A 13245-nucleotide genomic window follows, 5' to 3' on the forward strand; every position below is an offset into this window, starting at 1 on the left:
CTAAGCGATCGGGTGTACGATGTTCGCACAGCGTACGAAAAAAACGGCTGAAAAAACTCCCATAGACTTAACATTGGGTCAAAATCTGTGAGATTATATCTTTGGATCAGAAGGTCATAGAGACTTGGGGCTGGGCTAATTGATTCGGCCAGCCAATAAGTAGTGACACAGCAACTTCATAGCCACGCCCTAGCAACCAATTACAACACCCTAGCAACCGGTGCCGAATTTTGCCACTGCAAGCACCATTCACATTTTCTTCAGGAAATGTACATTCTAGTATTGTAATTACTATTCACCTAGACAAAACTTTGGCGCGTAACTCGTCCCGCACCGTTTGTCGTAGACCCATGAATGAGGTGTCAAATCGACCGGCTTATTGAGGAGAGGTGTGCTATGACTTTTCTAAGCGATCGGGTGTACGATGTTTGCACAGCGGACGAAAAAAATGGCTGAAAAAAACTCCCATAGACTTAACAATGGGTCAAAATCTGTGAGATCATAGCTTTGGATCAGAAGGTCATAGAGACTTGGGGCTGGGATCTTTTGATTCGGCCAGCCAATAAGTAGTGACACAGCAACTTCATAGCCACACCCTAGCAACCAATTACAGCACCCTAGCAACCGGTGCCGAATTTTGCCACTGCAAGCACCATTCACATTTTCTTCAGGAAATGTACATTCTAGTATTGTAATTACTATTCACCTGAACAAAACTTTGGCGCGTAACTTGTCCCGCACCGTTTGTCGTAGACCCACGAATGAGGTGTCAAATCGACCGGCTTATTGAGGAGAGGTGTGCTATGACTTTTCTAAGCGATCGGGTGTACGATGTTCGCACAGCGTACGAAAAATCGGCTGAAAAAACTCCCATAGACTTAACATGGGGGCCAAATCTGTGAGATCATATCTTTGGTTTAGAAGGTCATAGAGACTTGGGGCTGGGCTCTTTTGATTCGGCCAGCCAATAAGTAGTGACACAGCAACTTCATAGCCACGCCCTAGCAACCAATTACAGCACCCTAGCAACCGGTGCTGAATTTTGCCACTGCAAGCACCATTCACATTTTCTTCAGGAAATGTACATTCTAGTATTGTAATTACTATTCACCTAGACAAAACTTTGGCGCGTAACTCGTCCCGCACCGTTTGTCGTAGACCCATGAATGAGGTGTCAAATCGACCGGCTTATTGAGGAGAGGTGTGCTATGACTTTTCTAAGCGATCGGGTGTACGATGTTTGCACAGCGGACGAAAAAAATGGCTGAAAAAAACTCCCATAGACTTAACAATGGGTCAAAATCTGTGAGATCATAGCTTTGGATCAGAAGGTCATAGAGACTTGGGGCTGGGATCTTTTGATTCGGCCAGCCAATAAGTAGTGACACAGCAACTTCATAGCCACACCCTAGCAACCAATTACAGCACCCTAGCAACCGGTGCCGAATTTTGCCACTGCAAGCACCATTCACATTTTCTTCAGGAAATGTACATTCTAGTTATTATTATTCTTCTGAGACTAAAATTTCTGACTCTAACTCCTCCTAGAGCTTTAACTCCACAAACTCCAAACTCGGGTCAGACCTTCAAACTGTTCTGACTTGAGTTGCTATATCTTTTCTAACTGATCGGACTTACGGTTTTCCTAAAAATGACTATTAAAGCTCGGAAAAATCCCATTGACTTTCATTGACGGAATGTTCAAATGAGCCAAGACACTCAAACTCCAACTGTCAAAATTCAAATTTAAACTACGGAAGCCTATTAGACTCAAAAACTCAATTAGACTCAAGTGCCATTCTATGTACTATTTCTAATCCATTCAAACTCATAAACTCTCTATCTATCTATCTATCTATCTATCTATCTATCTATCTATCTATCTATCTATTTATCTAAACTAAATCTATCTATCAAACTAAATCTATCTATCTATCTATCAAACTAAATCTATCTATCTATCTATCTATCTATCTAAACTAAATCTATCTATCAAACTAAATCTATCTATCTAAACTAAATCTATCTATCTATCTATCTCATTCAAACTCATCTATCTATCTATCTATCTAAAATGGTTTATAACATTCATACTGGGAAGCAGCCTATGGAGTATCATCACTGGTAGCTGCCAAGCCACTCCTTAGCAACCAAACAGAGTACCCTAGCAACCGTATTGCAAGATCTATATCTCTGAATCAGAACATCGTGCAGACATGGGGGTTGGTTTATATTGTCAAGTAGCCTTTGGAGTATCATCACTGGTAGCTGCCAAGCCACTCCCTAGCAACCAAACAGTACCCTAGCAACTGTTTTGCAAGATCTATATCTCTGAATCAGAACATCGTGCAGACATGGGGGTTGGTTTATATTGTCAAGTAGCCTTTGGAGTATCATCACTGGTAGCTGCCAAGCCACTCCCTAGCAACCAAACAGAGTACCCTAGCAACCGTATTGCAAGATCTATATCTCTGAATCAGAACATCGTGCAGACATGGGGGTTGGTTTATATTGTCAAGTAGCCTTTGGAGTATCATCACTGGTAGCTGCCAAGCCACTCCCTAGCAACCAAACAGAGTACCCTAGCAACCGTTTTACAAGATCTATATCTCTGCATCAGAACATAGTACAGACATGGGGGTTGGTTTATATTGTCAAGCAGCCTTTGGAGTATCATCATTGGTAGCTGCCAAGCTACTCCATAGCAACCAAATAGAGTACCCTAGCAACCTTTTGCAAGATCTATATCTCTGCATCAGAACATCGTACAGACATGGGGGTTGGTTTATATCGTCAAGCAGCCTTTGGAGTATCATCACTGGTAGCTGCCAAGCCACTCCCTAGCAACCAAACAGAGTACCCTAGCAACCATTTTGTAAAATCTATATCTCTACATCAGAACATCGTAGAGACATGGCGGTTGGCTCTTTTGACTCATGCTAGGAATCTGGACTTCCAACATGCTACACATGCTAGCAGTGAATAGCTACATGCTAATAGTGATTAGCCTAATGTTAAATCTAACTACTAAACTAAAACTTAAACTTTTAAACTGAAAACTCTCAAACTTCACACTTTTAAAACTACTTCAAACTTTCTGGACCGGCTTTTTCAAGCCAACTTAAAGTTTGTCCTCAAACTTTTTTATCTAGTTAAGTTGGCTTGAAAAAGCCAACTTACTGATCTACTACTTAAGCTTATTATTATTCTTCTTAGACTAAATTTCTAAATGCATCTCCTCCTAGACTGTTCAAGCTACAACCACCAAACTCGGACCAGACCTTCAGACTATTCTGACTTAGTGTGCTATATCTTTTCAGACTGATCAGACTTACGGTTTTCCTAAAAAAGCTGATCAAAACTTGGAAAAATCCCATTGACTTTCATTGACGGAATGTTCAAATGAGCCAAGACTATTCAAACTCCAACTGTCAAAATTCAAATTTTGACAGTTGGAGAGGCTCATCAGACTCCATTAGCTGCCATTCTATGTACTATTTCTAATCCATTGAGACTCATTCAAACTTCCATTCTATCTAATATGTCTTATCTATCTATCTATCTATCTATCTATCTATCTATCTATCTATCTATCTATCTATCTATCTATCAAACTAAATCTATCTATCTATCAAACTAAATCTATCTATCTATCTATCAAACTAAATCTATCTATCTATTTCTCTTTCTAATCTATCTATCTATCAAACTAAATCTATCTATCTATCTATTTCTTTTTCTAATCTATATCAAACTAAATCTATCTATTTCTCTTTCTAATCTATCTATCTATCAAACTAAATCTAGCTATTTCTCTATCTATCTATCACTTCTCATCTATCAATCTATCTATCTTCTCATCTATCACTTCTCATCTATCTCTCTTCTCATCTATCACTTCTCATCTATCTCTCTATCTATCATCTATCTATCAACTCATTCAAATTCATAAACTCTATCTATCTATCTATGATCAACTCTCATAGCAACCACCCAAAACAACCTAGCAACCACCCAAAACAACCTAGCAACCACCCAGAACACCATGGCAACTGCATAGCAACCACACAAATCACCCTGGCATCATCCTAGCAACCAGCCTGGATACAATAGCAACCGCATAGCAACACCATGGCAACCACCCCGAGTACCCTAGCAACCGCATAGCAACACCATGGCAACCACCCCGAGTACCCTAGCAACCGCATAGCAACACCCTAGCAACCACCCCGAGTACCCTAGCAACCGCATAGCAACACCCTAGCAACCACCCCGAGTATCCTAGCAACCGCATAGCAACACCCTAGCAACCACCCCGAGTACCCTAGCAACCGCATAGCAACACCTTAACAACCACCCGAGTACCCTAGCAACCGCATAGCAACACCCTAGCAACCACCCCGAGTACCCTAGCAACCGCATAGCAACACCTTAGCAACCACCCCGAGTACCCTAGCAACCGCATAGCAACACCTTAACAACCACCCGAGTACCCTAGCAACCGCATAGCAACACCCTAGCAACCACCCCGAGTACCCTAGCAACCGCATAGCAACACCTTAGCAACCACCTCGAGTACCCTAGCAACCGCATAGCAACACCGTAGTAACCAAACAGAGTACCCTAGCAACCATTTTGCAAAATCTATATCTCTGCATCAGAACATCGTACAGACATGGGGGTTGGTTTATATTGTCAAGCAGCCTTTGGAGTATCATCATTGGTAGCTGGCAAGTCAATTCCTAGCAACCAAACAGTACCCTAGTAACCGTTTTGCAAAATCTGTATCTCTGCATCAGAACATCGTCCAGACATGGGGGTTGGTTTATATTGTCAAGCAGCCTTTGGAGTATCATCATTGGTAGCTGGCAAGTCAATTCCTAGCAACCAAACAGTACCCTAGTAACCGTTTTGCAAAATCTGTATCTCTGCATCAGAACATCGTCCAGACATGGGGGTTGGTTTATATTGTCAAGCAGCCTTTGGAGTATCATCATTGGTAGCTGGCAAGCCACTCCCTAGCAACCAAACAGAGTACCCTAGCAACCGTTTTGCAAAATCTATATCTCTGCATCAGAACATCGTACAGACATGGGGGTTGGTTTATATTGTCAAGCAGCCTTTGGAGTATCATCACTGGTAGCTGCCAAGCCACTCCCTAGCAACCAAACAGAGTACCCTAGCAACCGTTTTGCAAAATCTATATCTCTGCATCAGTACATCGTAGAGACATGGGGGTTGGCTTTTTGACTCATGCTAGCAATCTGGACTTCCAACATGCTAGCAGTGAATGCTAATAGTGATTAGCTAAGTGCTAAAGTGGGCTAAGAACATGCTAATAACTCTATAAAAACTCCATAGTATCCATCTGTGACTATCTATCTATCTAATAAAACTTAAACTTTCAAACTTCAAACTTTTAAAACTTCTCAAACTTTCTGGCTATGCTTTTTCAAGCCAACTTAAAGTTTGTCCTCAAACTTTTTTATCTAGTTATTATTATTCTTCTTAGACTAAATTTCTAAATGCATCTCCTCCTAGACTGTTCAAGCTACAACCACCAAACTCGGACCAGACCTTCAGACTATTCTGACTTAGTGTGCTATATCTTTTCAGACTGATCAGACTTACGGTTTTCCTAAAAAAGCTGATCAAAACTTGGAAAAATCCCATTGACTTTCATTGACGGAATGTTCAAATGAGCCAAGACTATTCAAACTCCAACTGTCAAAATTCAAATTTTGACAGTTGGAGAGGCTCATCAGACTCCATTAGCTGCCATTCTATGTACTATTTCTAATCCATTGAGACTCATTCAAACTTCCATTCTATCTAATATGTCTTATCTATCTATCTATCTATCTATCTATCTATCTATCTATCTATCTATCAAACTAAATCTATCTATCTATCAAACTAAATCTATCTATCTATCAAACTAAATCTATCTATCTATCTATCAAACTAAATCTATCTATCTATCTATCAAACTAAATCTATCTATCTATCAAACTAAATCTATCTATCTATTTCTCTTTCTAATCTATCTATCTATCAAACTAAATCTATCTATCTATCTATTTCTTTTTCTAATCTATATCAAACTAAATCTATCTATTTCTCTTTCTAATCTATCTATCAAACTAAATCTAGCTATTTCTCTATCTATCTATCACTTCTCATCTATCAATCTATCTATCTTCTCATCTATCACTTCTCATCTATCTCTCTATCTATCATCTATCTATCAACTCATTCAAATTCATAAACTCTATCTATCTATCTATGATCAACTCTCATAGCAACCACCCAAAACAACCTAGCAACCACCCAAAACAACCTAGCAACCACCCAGAACACCATGGCAACTGCATAGCAACCACACAAATCACCCTGGCATCATCCTAGCAACCAGCCTGGATACAATAGCAACCGCATAGCAACACCATGGCAACCACCCCGAGTACCCTAGCAACCGCATAGCAACACCATGGCAACCACCCCGAGTACCCTAGCAACCGCATAGCAACACCCTAGCAACCACCCCGAGTACCCTAGCAACCGCATAGCAACACCCTAGCAACCACCCCGAGTACCCTAGCAACCGCATAGCAACACCCTAGCAACCACCCCGAGTACCCTAGCAACCGCATAGCAACACCTTAACAACCACCCGAGTACCCTAGCAACCGCATAGCAACACCCTAGCAACCACCCCGAGTACCCTAGCAACCGCATAGCAACACCTTAGCAACCACCCCGAGTACCCTAGCAACCGCATAGCAACACCGAAGTAACCAAACAGAGTACCCTAGCAACCATTTTGCAAAATCTATATCTCTGCATCAGAACATCGTACAGACATGGGGGTTGGTTTATATTGTCAAGCAGCCTTTGGAGTATCATCATTGGTAGCTGGCAAGTCAATTCCTAGCAACCAAACAGTACCCTAGTAACCGTTTTGCAAAATCTGTATCTCTGCATCAGAACATCGTCCAGACATGGGGGTTGGTTTATATTGTCAAGCAGCCTTTGGAGTATCATCATTGGTAGCTGGCAAGTCAATTCCTAGCAACCAAACAGTACCCTAGTAACCGTTTTGCAAAATCTGTATCTCTGCATCAGAACATCGTCCAGACATGGGGGTTGGTTTATATTGTCAAGCAGCCTTTGGAGTATCATCATTGGTAGCTGGCAAGCCACTCCCTAGCAACCAAACAGAGTACCCTAGCAACCGTTTTGCAAAATCTATATCTCTGCATCAGAACATCATACAGACATGGGGGTTGGTTTATATTGTCAAGCAGCCTTTGGAGTATCATCACTGGTAGCTGCCAAGCCACTCCCTAGCAACCAAACAGAGTACCCTAGCAACCGTTTTGCAAAATCTATATCTCTGCATCAGTACATCGTAGAGACATGGGGGTTGGCTTTTTGACTCATGCTAGCAATCTGGACTTCCAACATGCTAGCAGTGAATGCTAATAGTGATTAGCTAAGTGCTAAAGTGGGCTAAGAACATGCTAATAACTCTATAAAAACTCCATAGTATCCATCTGTGACTATCTATCTATCTAATAAAACTTAAACTTTCAAACTTCAAACTTTTAAAACTTCTCAAACTTTCTGGCTATGCTTTTTCAAGCCAACTTAAAGTTTGTCCTCAAACTTTTTTATCTAGTATATTATTAAAATTGTCTTGGTTTTCATTTAACTATGAACACACACTAAAAAACATGATATGTAACACATATAGAAGTTTTGTTGTGGTCTTGCTGGGATCATACCAGCACCCAAAAGGCAACATATGCTGGTCCACCAGCACACCAGTATCCCATGCTGGGGACTAGCAAACCAGCAACCAGCATCCCATACCAGTGTCTCATACCAGCATCCCATCATGCAAAACATTCCTTATGCTGGTGACCACCAATGCTGGATTTTTCAGAAGGGTTGAGTTAAATGTAAACCCTCTTTTGACAATCATTCATTACCACTACAATTTCTCTCTCATGCAACTTCAACATAAATTGACTCTGGGACTCCTACTACCTTCATTGACAACTGTCTAGTGGAAAGGCTCAGAATTGCTACTTTACCCTGTCCCATTCAGATCATCCCTAATGACAACAGGATAAATGAGAATTGGGTAACACTTTACAATACTGGTGCATTACATAGCATTAATTTGTGCTCAACTAATGCACAGATAATCATGTTTTAATGTATGACTTATGAATAACTAAACCATTAATAATGATTACTGTATCAGCAAATAATAAAGAGTCTATCTGATTAATAGATTAAGTAATATATGAATTGCTATTAATTAAATGTTTCACGATGTATTAATTCCTTAATAACATATTTTATTAACTAAAAGTGTAAGTTAATGTGTCAATTACCACAAAGGGTTGAAGCCATGAACTTCAAATTCAAATTGTCTGCTTTAATTAATCATTTACTAATGCAGCCCAACTTACCCATCCTTCAAACACATTCTCTGACATTACACTCACAGCATGTGCAACTGTCAAAACCCATTAATGACATATTACTTAATAATTAGTTAATAGTGTGCCTCAACAAGTAAAGTCATAACATAATGATACATTTTCAAATCATTAGTTAATGACTAATTAAAGCATTGTTACAATTAACCCATTGTGGTAATTAACACATAAATTTACACTTTTAGTTAATAATGTGTCATGAGTCATACATTAAAACATGATTATCTGTGCATTAGTTAAGCATGAATTAATGCATATTAGTGCACCAGTATTGTAAAGTGTTACTGAGAATTTTTGTGGTACAAGCCATAACATCTGTCATTAAACTTCAAATTGGCCTTCTCCACAAGGAACAAAATATAGTTCTACATACAATCACTCAGAAATTAAATTGTTTTAGGATACCCCTGGCTAGCCCTCCACAATCCTGAGATGGACTGAAGGAGAGCTCCATCAGTGATTTAGTCACTGTTTCACTCACTGCCTCCAAAATTTCCCATTACTGCCATGTCCTATGTACACTGAGAGCCCTAAACACAACCAGACAGTAACCACACTAGCTTGCTATCAGGATCTCTCGGAAGCCTTAAGTAAAACCAATGCTTCACAATGTCCTCCACATAGACCGTGGGACTAAATCTATTCCCAGCGAGGGGGTTCAGAGGTTTGAGTTGGGGCTGAGGGATTCATGGGCAAAGATGAAGCTGATGACTGGGAAGCCCCAGGCAGATCCGTGCAGCTGGGCAGCATCACGGGAGGAGCTGAAGGGCTGACTTTGGATGACTGTGGAAACAGAGGAGGGAGAGGGAGTCTGGGCAGGACCATCTGCGATATAGATGACTTGGAGCTGGGCAGAGCCAATGGTGATGAAGGAGACTTTATACTGGATGATGAAGATCTGATGCTGGACGGCAAAAACCTGGTGCAAGATGGCAAGGACTTGGTGCTGGGCTGAACCAGTGTAGATAAAGATGACTTGGAGCTGGGCTGAACCAGCAGTGAGGAAGATGACTTGGATCTGGGCTTAACCATTGATGAGTGAGACGATTTGTAACTGGGCTTGACTAGTGATGAAGAAGATGATTTGGAACTGGGCTTAACCAGCAATGACTGATATGACTTGGAACTGGACTTATCCAGTGATGATTGAGATGACTTAGAACTGGGCTTAACTAATGATGACTGAGATGACTTAGAACTGGGCTGTACCAGTAATGGCAAAGACAACTTGGAACTGGCTGAACCAGCAGAGACAAAGAAGACTTGGAACTGGATGGAACCTGCCAAGACTGTAAACCAGCAAATATTTCCTCATCCAGCTCATTAAATACTAATTCCAATGAGCTCCAGTTTTAATTATGCACCTCAGGAATGGGAGTGTGGGCAGAACTCCAATCCATGCTGATGAACTCCACCAATATGCCCTCGACACCTGGACAGACTCCAGGTTAGGCTCAGGCTCTGGGACATAAATAGCCTCTGGCAATCATTTGGCTTTTGCTTCATGGTGGGCTCTGGCTGTTTTTCTGCAGGCATGGCTGAGAGCTGAATGGGCTCTGGGTCCAGAGTGGGGCTGGCGATGTCTTCCTCATTGGGGCAGGCAGTGAGCAGTGAGTCACAGTGAACCAGCACCCACTCCACATATTGTGCAAAGCTCTCTCGAGAACCTTCGATGGGCAGGTGTACCTTTAACCACTCGTTAAAGCTGGTGTTGTAAAATACACAGAGATGGTGGTCAGGATAGTGAGTGAGGCACACAATATCTAGGAAATCCCTTGTGTGATCCCCAAATTCCAGAAAATATGTCATGTAAATAGACGAGTGGTCCAATGCAAAGACCACAAAGTGGGGAGATTTGGAAACTATAAAACAGTACAGCAACAATACTGCACAAAACACAATACTCACAACTAGCTTTATAATGCCTTCCAAAACATTAATAATCCTGATCGCTTTTTTGTCTCTCAGACAGCAACTTCCTCCTTGGGAATGCTCAGGGTCACCGTGGCTATCCCATTGTATACTGTTCCGATGGATTCTGTGAGTTGACGGGGTTCGGACGAACAGAGGTGATGCAGAAGAACTGCAGGTGTCATTTCCTATATGGCTCGGCCACTAGTGAGCAGGTTACTCAGGGTGTGGAGAAAGCTCTGGAGGGCAAGGAGGAGTACCAGGCTGAGGTGCAGTTCTACAAGAAGAATGGTAATAATACTGTACTAACTTCAATTGACAACTAATATATATATTAGGTGATCATGGTAAGAATTATGCATCTAATTTTGGTCATATCACCCACCTCCAAGCAGTTTCATCAAGAAGTTAGTTGAAAGTCATGCTTTTATCCTTTAAGGCAGGAACACACCAAGCCGACGGTTGGCCGTAGGGCAGTTTTTCTTTGTCGGCCGACTAAGTTTTCTCAGTGTGTTCCGCAGTGTCGGCTGAAGTTGGTCCTCGTCTGCTTTTTTTCAGCCGATTTGACATGTTGCCACCTGCTGGTACGGAAAGGCATTTCATCTCACGCAGGTGCAGAATGGACGTGCTACTTGGCCGTCGGCTGTTGAGTGTTGGTTTGGTGTGTCAGGCCAACTTTGGACACAGACGCTGCCGACGTGAGCCAACGCCGCAGTCTGCTTTCGTCGGCACTAGTTTGTCAGCGTCGGCTTGGTGTGTCCCGGCCTTTAAGGCAGGAACACACCAAGCCGACGCTTGGCCGTCGGGCAGTTTTTCTTCATCAGCCGACTAAGTTTTCTAAGTGTGTTCTGCACCGTCGGCTGAAGTTGTTCCTCGTCTGCTTTTTTTCAGCCGATTCGAAATGTTGAATCAGCGTTGGAGCTTGTCGGTCCGTTGGGCCATCTGATCATTCTGATTGGCTGTTCAGCTACTGCCGCCTGCTGGTTCGGAAAGGCGCAGAACTGACGTGCTACTTGGCCGTCGGCTGTTTAGCGTCGGTTTGGTGTGTCAGGGAAACTTTGGACACAGACACTGCCGACGTGAGCCAACCCCGCAGTCTGCTTTTGTCGCCACTAGTTCGCCGGCATTGGCTTGGTGTGTTCTGGACTTTAGGCCTTGTCTAAGCAATATCAAGTCAGCCAGGTTTATTTATAGCACTTTTCACAATACACATTGTTTCAAAAAAGCTTTACAGATTGGATTATTATATTCTTTACAGGAAGATTTACAGGTAGCCATAATCTGTATGTAACTCTTCTTTTTGGTGTGTTATCACAGGAAGTTCGTTCTGGTGTCTGTTGGACATTGTGCCCATTAAAAATGAGAAGGGGGAGATGGTGCTTTTTCTCTTTTCATTCAAGGATATCACAGAAACATATGACAAGAGCCATCACAGCAGCAGAACAGATGGTACTGTCTTCACCCCCCCAAAAAACAAAAACAAAAAAAAAAACAGTATTCTCACTAGTCTTTTTAAATGTTGACAAAATGAATAGCCTGAAAATGGTTATTTTGTTATCAACACTTATCATTGTTTTTGACATTTGATAAGATATAGTGATTTTAAAGACTAGAGGGCACATGTACTGTATAATGAAAATACAGTAAGATCAGACTAAAAATTATAAAGTGAAAAAAAAAACATTTTAGATACCATATGATCTAATAAAATCAATGTTTTATATAGTCTTCACAAATTGGTTTTTGCATCTACACACTGCTAAAACACATGGAACATAACTCATGGACACACTGGCACAATCTTTTAGACAGATTTAAATATGTTTATAATTTGTAACCTGTCTTGGCTATTAAGGATATTTTAATTTTGTGCAGATAATAAGCCATACAACAGGACCACTGGAAACTCTCATATTAGTAAAGCCAGAAGGAGGGGTCACACCATGATTTACCAGCTAACCAGCCAGTTTACCCGTGACAGCAAAAATGATGTCGGCCTAAGTCGGGTGAGTACATGTATGAACTACTTATTAAAAGTCTGAAACTCTCCACCAAGTTGGTCTCTTACTAATTCTGTTTTACCACTTACTGTAAAGGCTCAGGATCTGTGCAGGATCCCATCTTCCAGTGACATTTTGACTTGTTCAAACAGTATGAAAGGCAAAGGCCAGAAGTATATGGGATGTCTAATTCTCCATGTCACATGGGAATGGTGGAACAGGAGGCCAGACTGGCAGGTCACACTTCCGATCACTCCTGGTAACAGATGGCCATGTTTTCAGCTCAGCTTCGCTCTCAGCAGAGCCACCTGGCTTCATTCTATCACACTCCAAATGACTGAGAGAAAAATAGGCAAACAAAAGCATCATGAGCCGGGCTCAACAATAAGGATTTTTGGCCCAGTTGTTCATGAATGTGCCTGCCAATATTTTCATTAGCCCCATAAATAAATAATACATTTTTGTCTTAGCAACATGCTTGTGTCAGAAATTTTTATGTAGTTTTCAATAAATAATAATTTGCAAATAAAGCTGGAAATTCTATAGCTAAAATGTAACTACATGACAGCTATAAATTCATAAATATTTCATACTCTTGATGGCTCATTAATGTTTATAATACATTAATGTCTTATTGTTTAATTAATAATAGAAATGTTTTTTTGTTTTTTTTTTTGGCTGAACTAACCCTTTAAGTGTAATGAAGGTTGCTTGCAAGGAAGTGCAGCTTTGATTTAAATAAGCTTAAAGGGTGCTTAACACATCTTTCATCCCACTGACAAAATTAAACTTGACACACTTAACATTAAAGTCCCATTGTG

General features: G+C 41.1%; 1 protein-coding gene across 1 annotated transcript in view; it reads left to right on the plus strand.

Moving 5' to 3' along the window:
• The window catches only part of kcnh4b (potassium voltage-gated channel, subfamily H (eag-related), member 4b), a 109151-nt gene that overhangs the window by 79448 nt on the left and 16458 nt on the right, over positions 1–13245 (plus strand). Inside the window, exons 2-4 of the mRNA XM_067368994.1 lie at positions 10482–10715; positions 11742–11873; positions 12300–12430. Coding sequence (XP_067225095.1) covers positions 10482–10715; positions 11742–11873; positions 12300–12430 — 497 coding nt within the window. The remainder of the gene's footprint in view (positions 1–10481; positions 10716–11741; positions 11874–12299; positions 12431–13245) is intronic.

Source organism: Chanodichthys erythropterus, chromosome 19 (genome assembly GCF_024489055.1).
Source record: "Chanodichthys erythropterus isolate Z2021 chromosome 19, ASM2448905v1, whole genome shotgun sequence".
Classification (NCBI taxonomy): Eukaryota; Metazoa; Chordata; class Actinopteri; order Cypriniformes; family Xenocyprididae; genus Chanodichthys; species Chanodichthys erythropterus.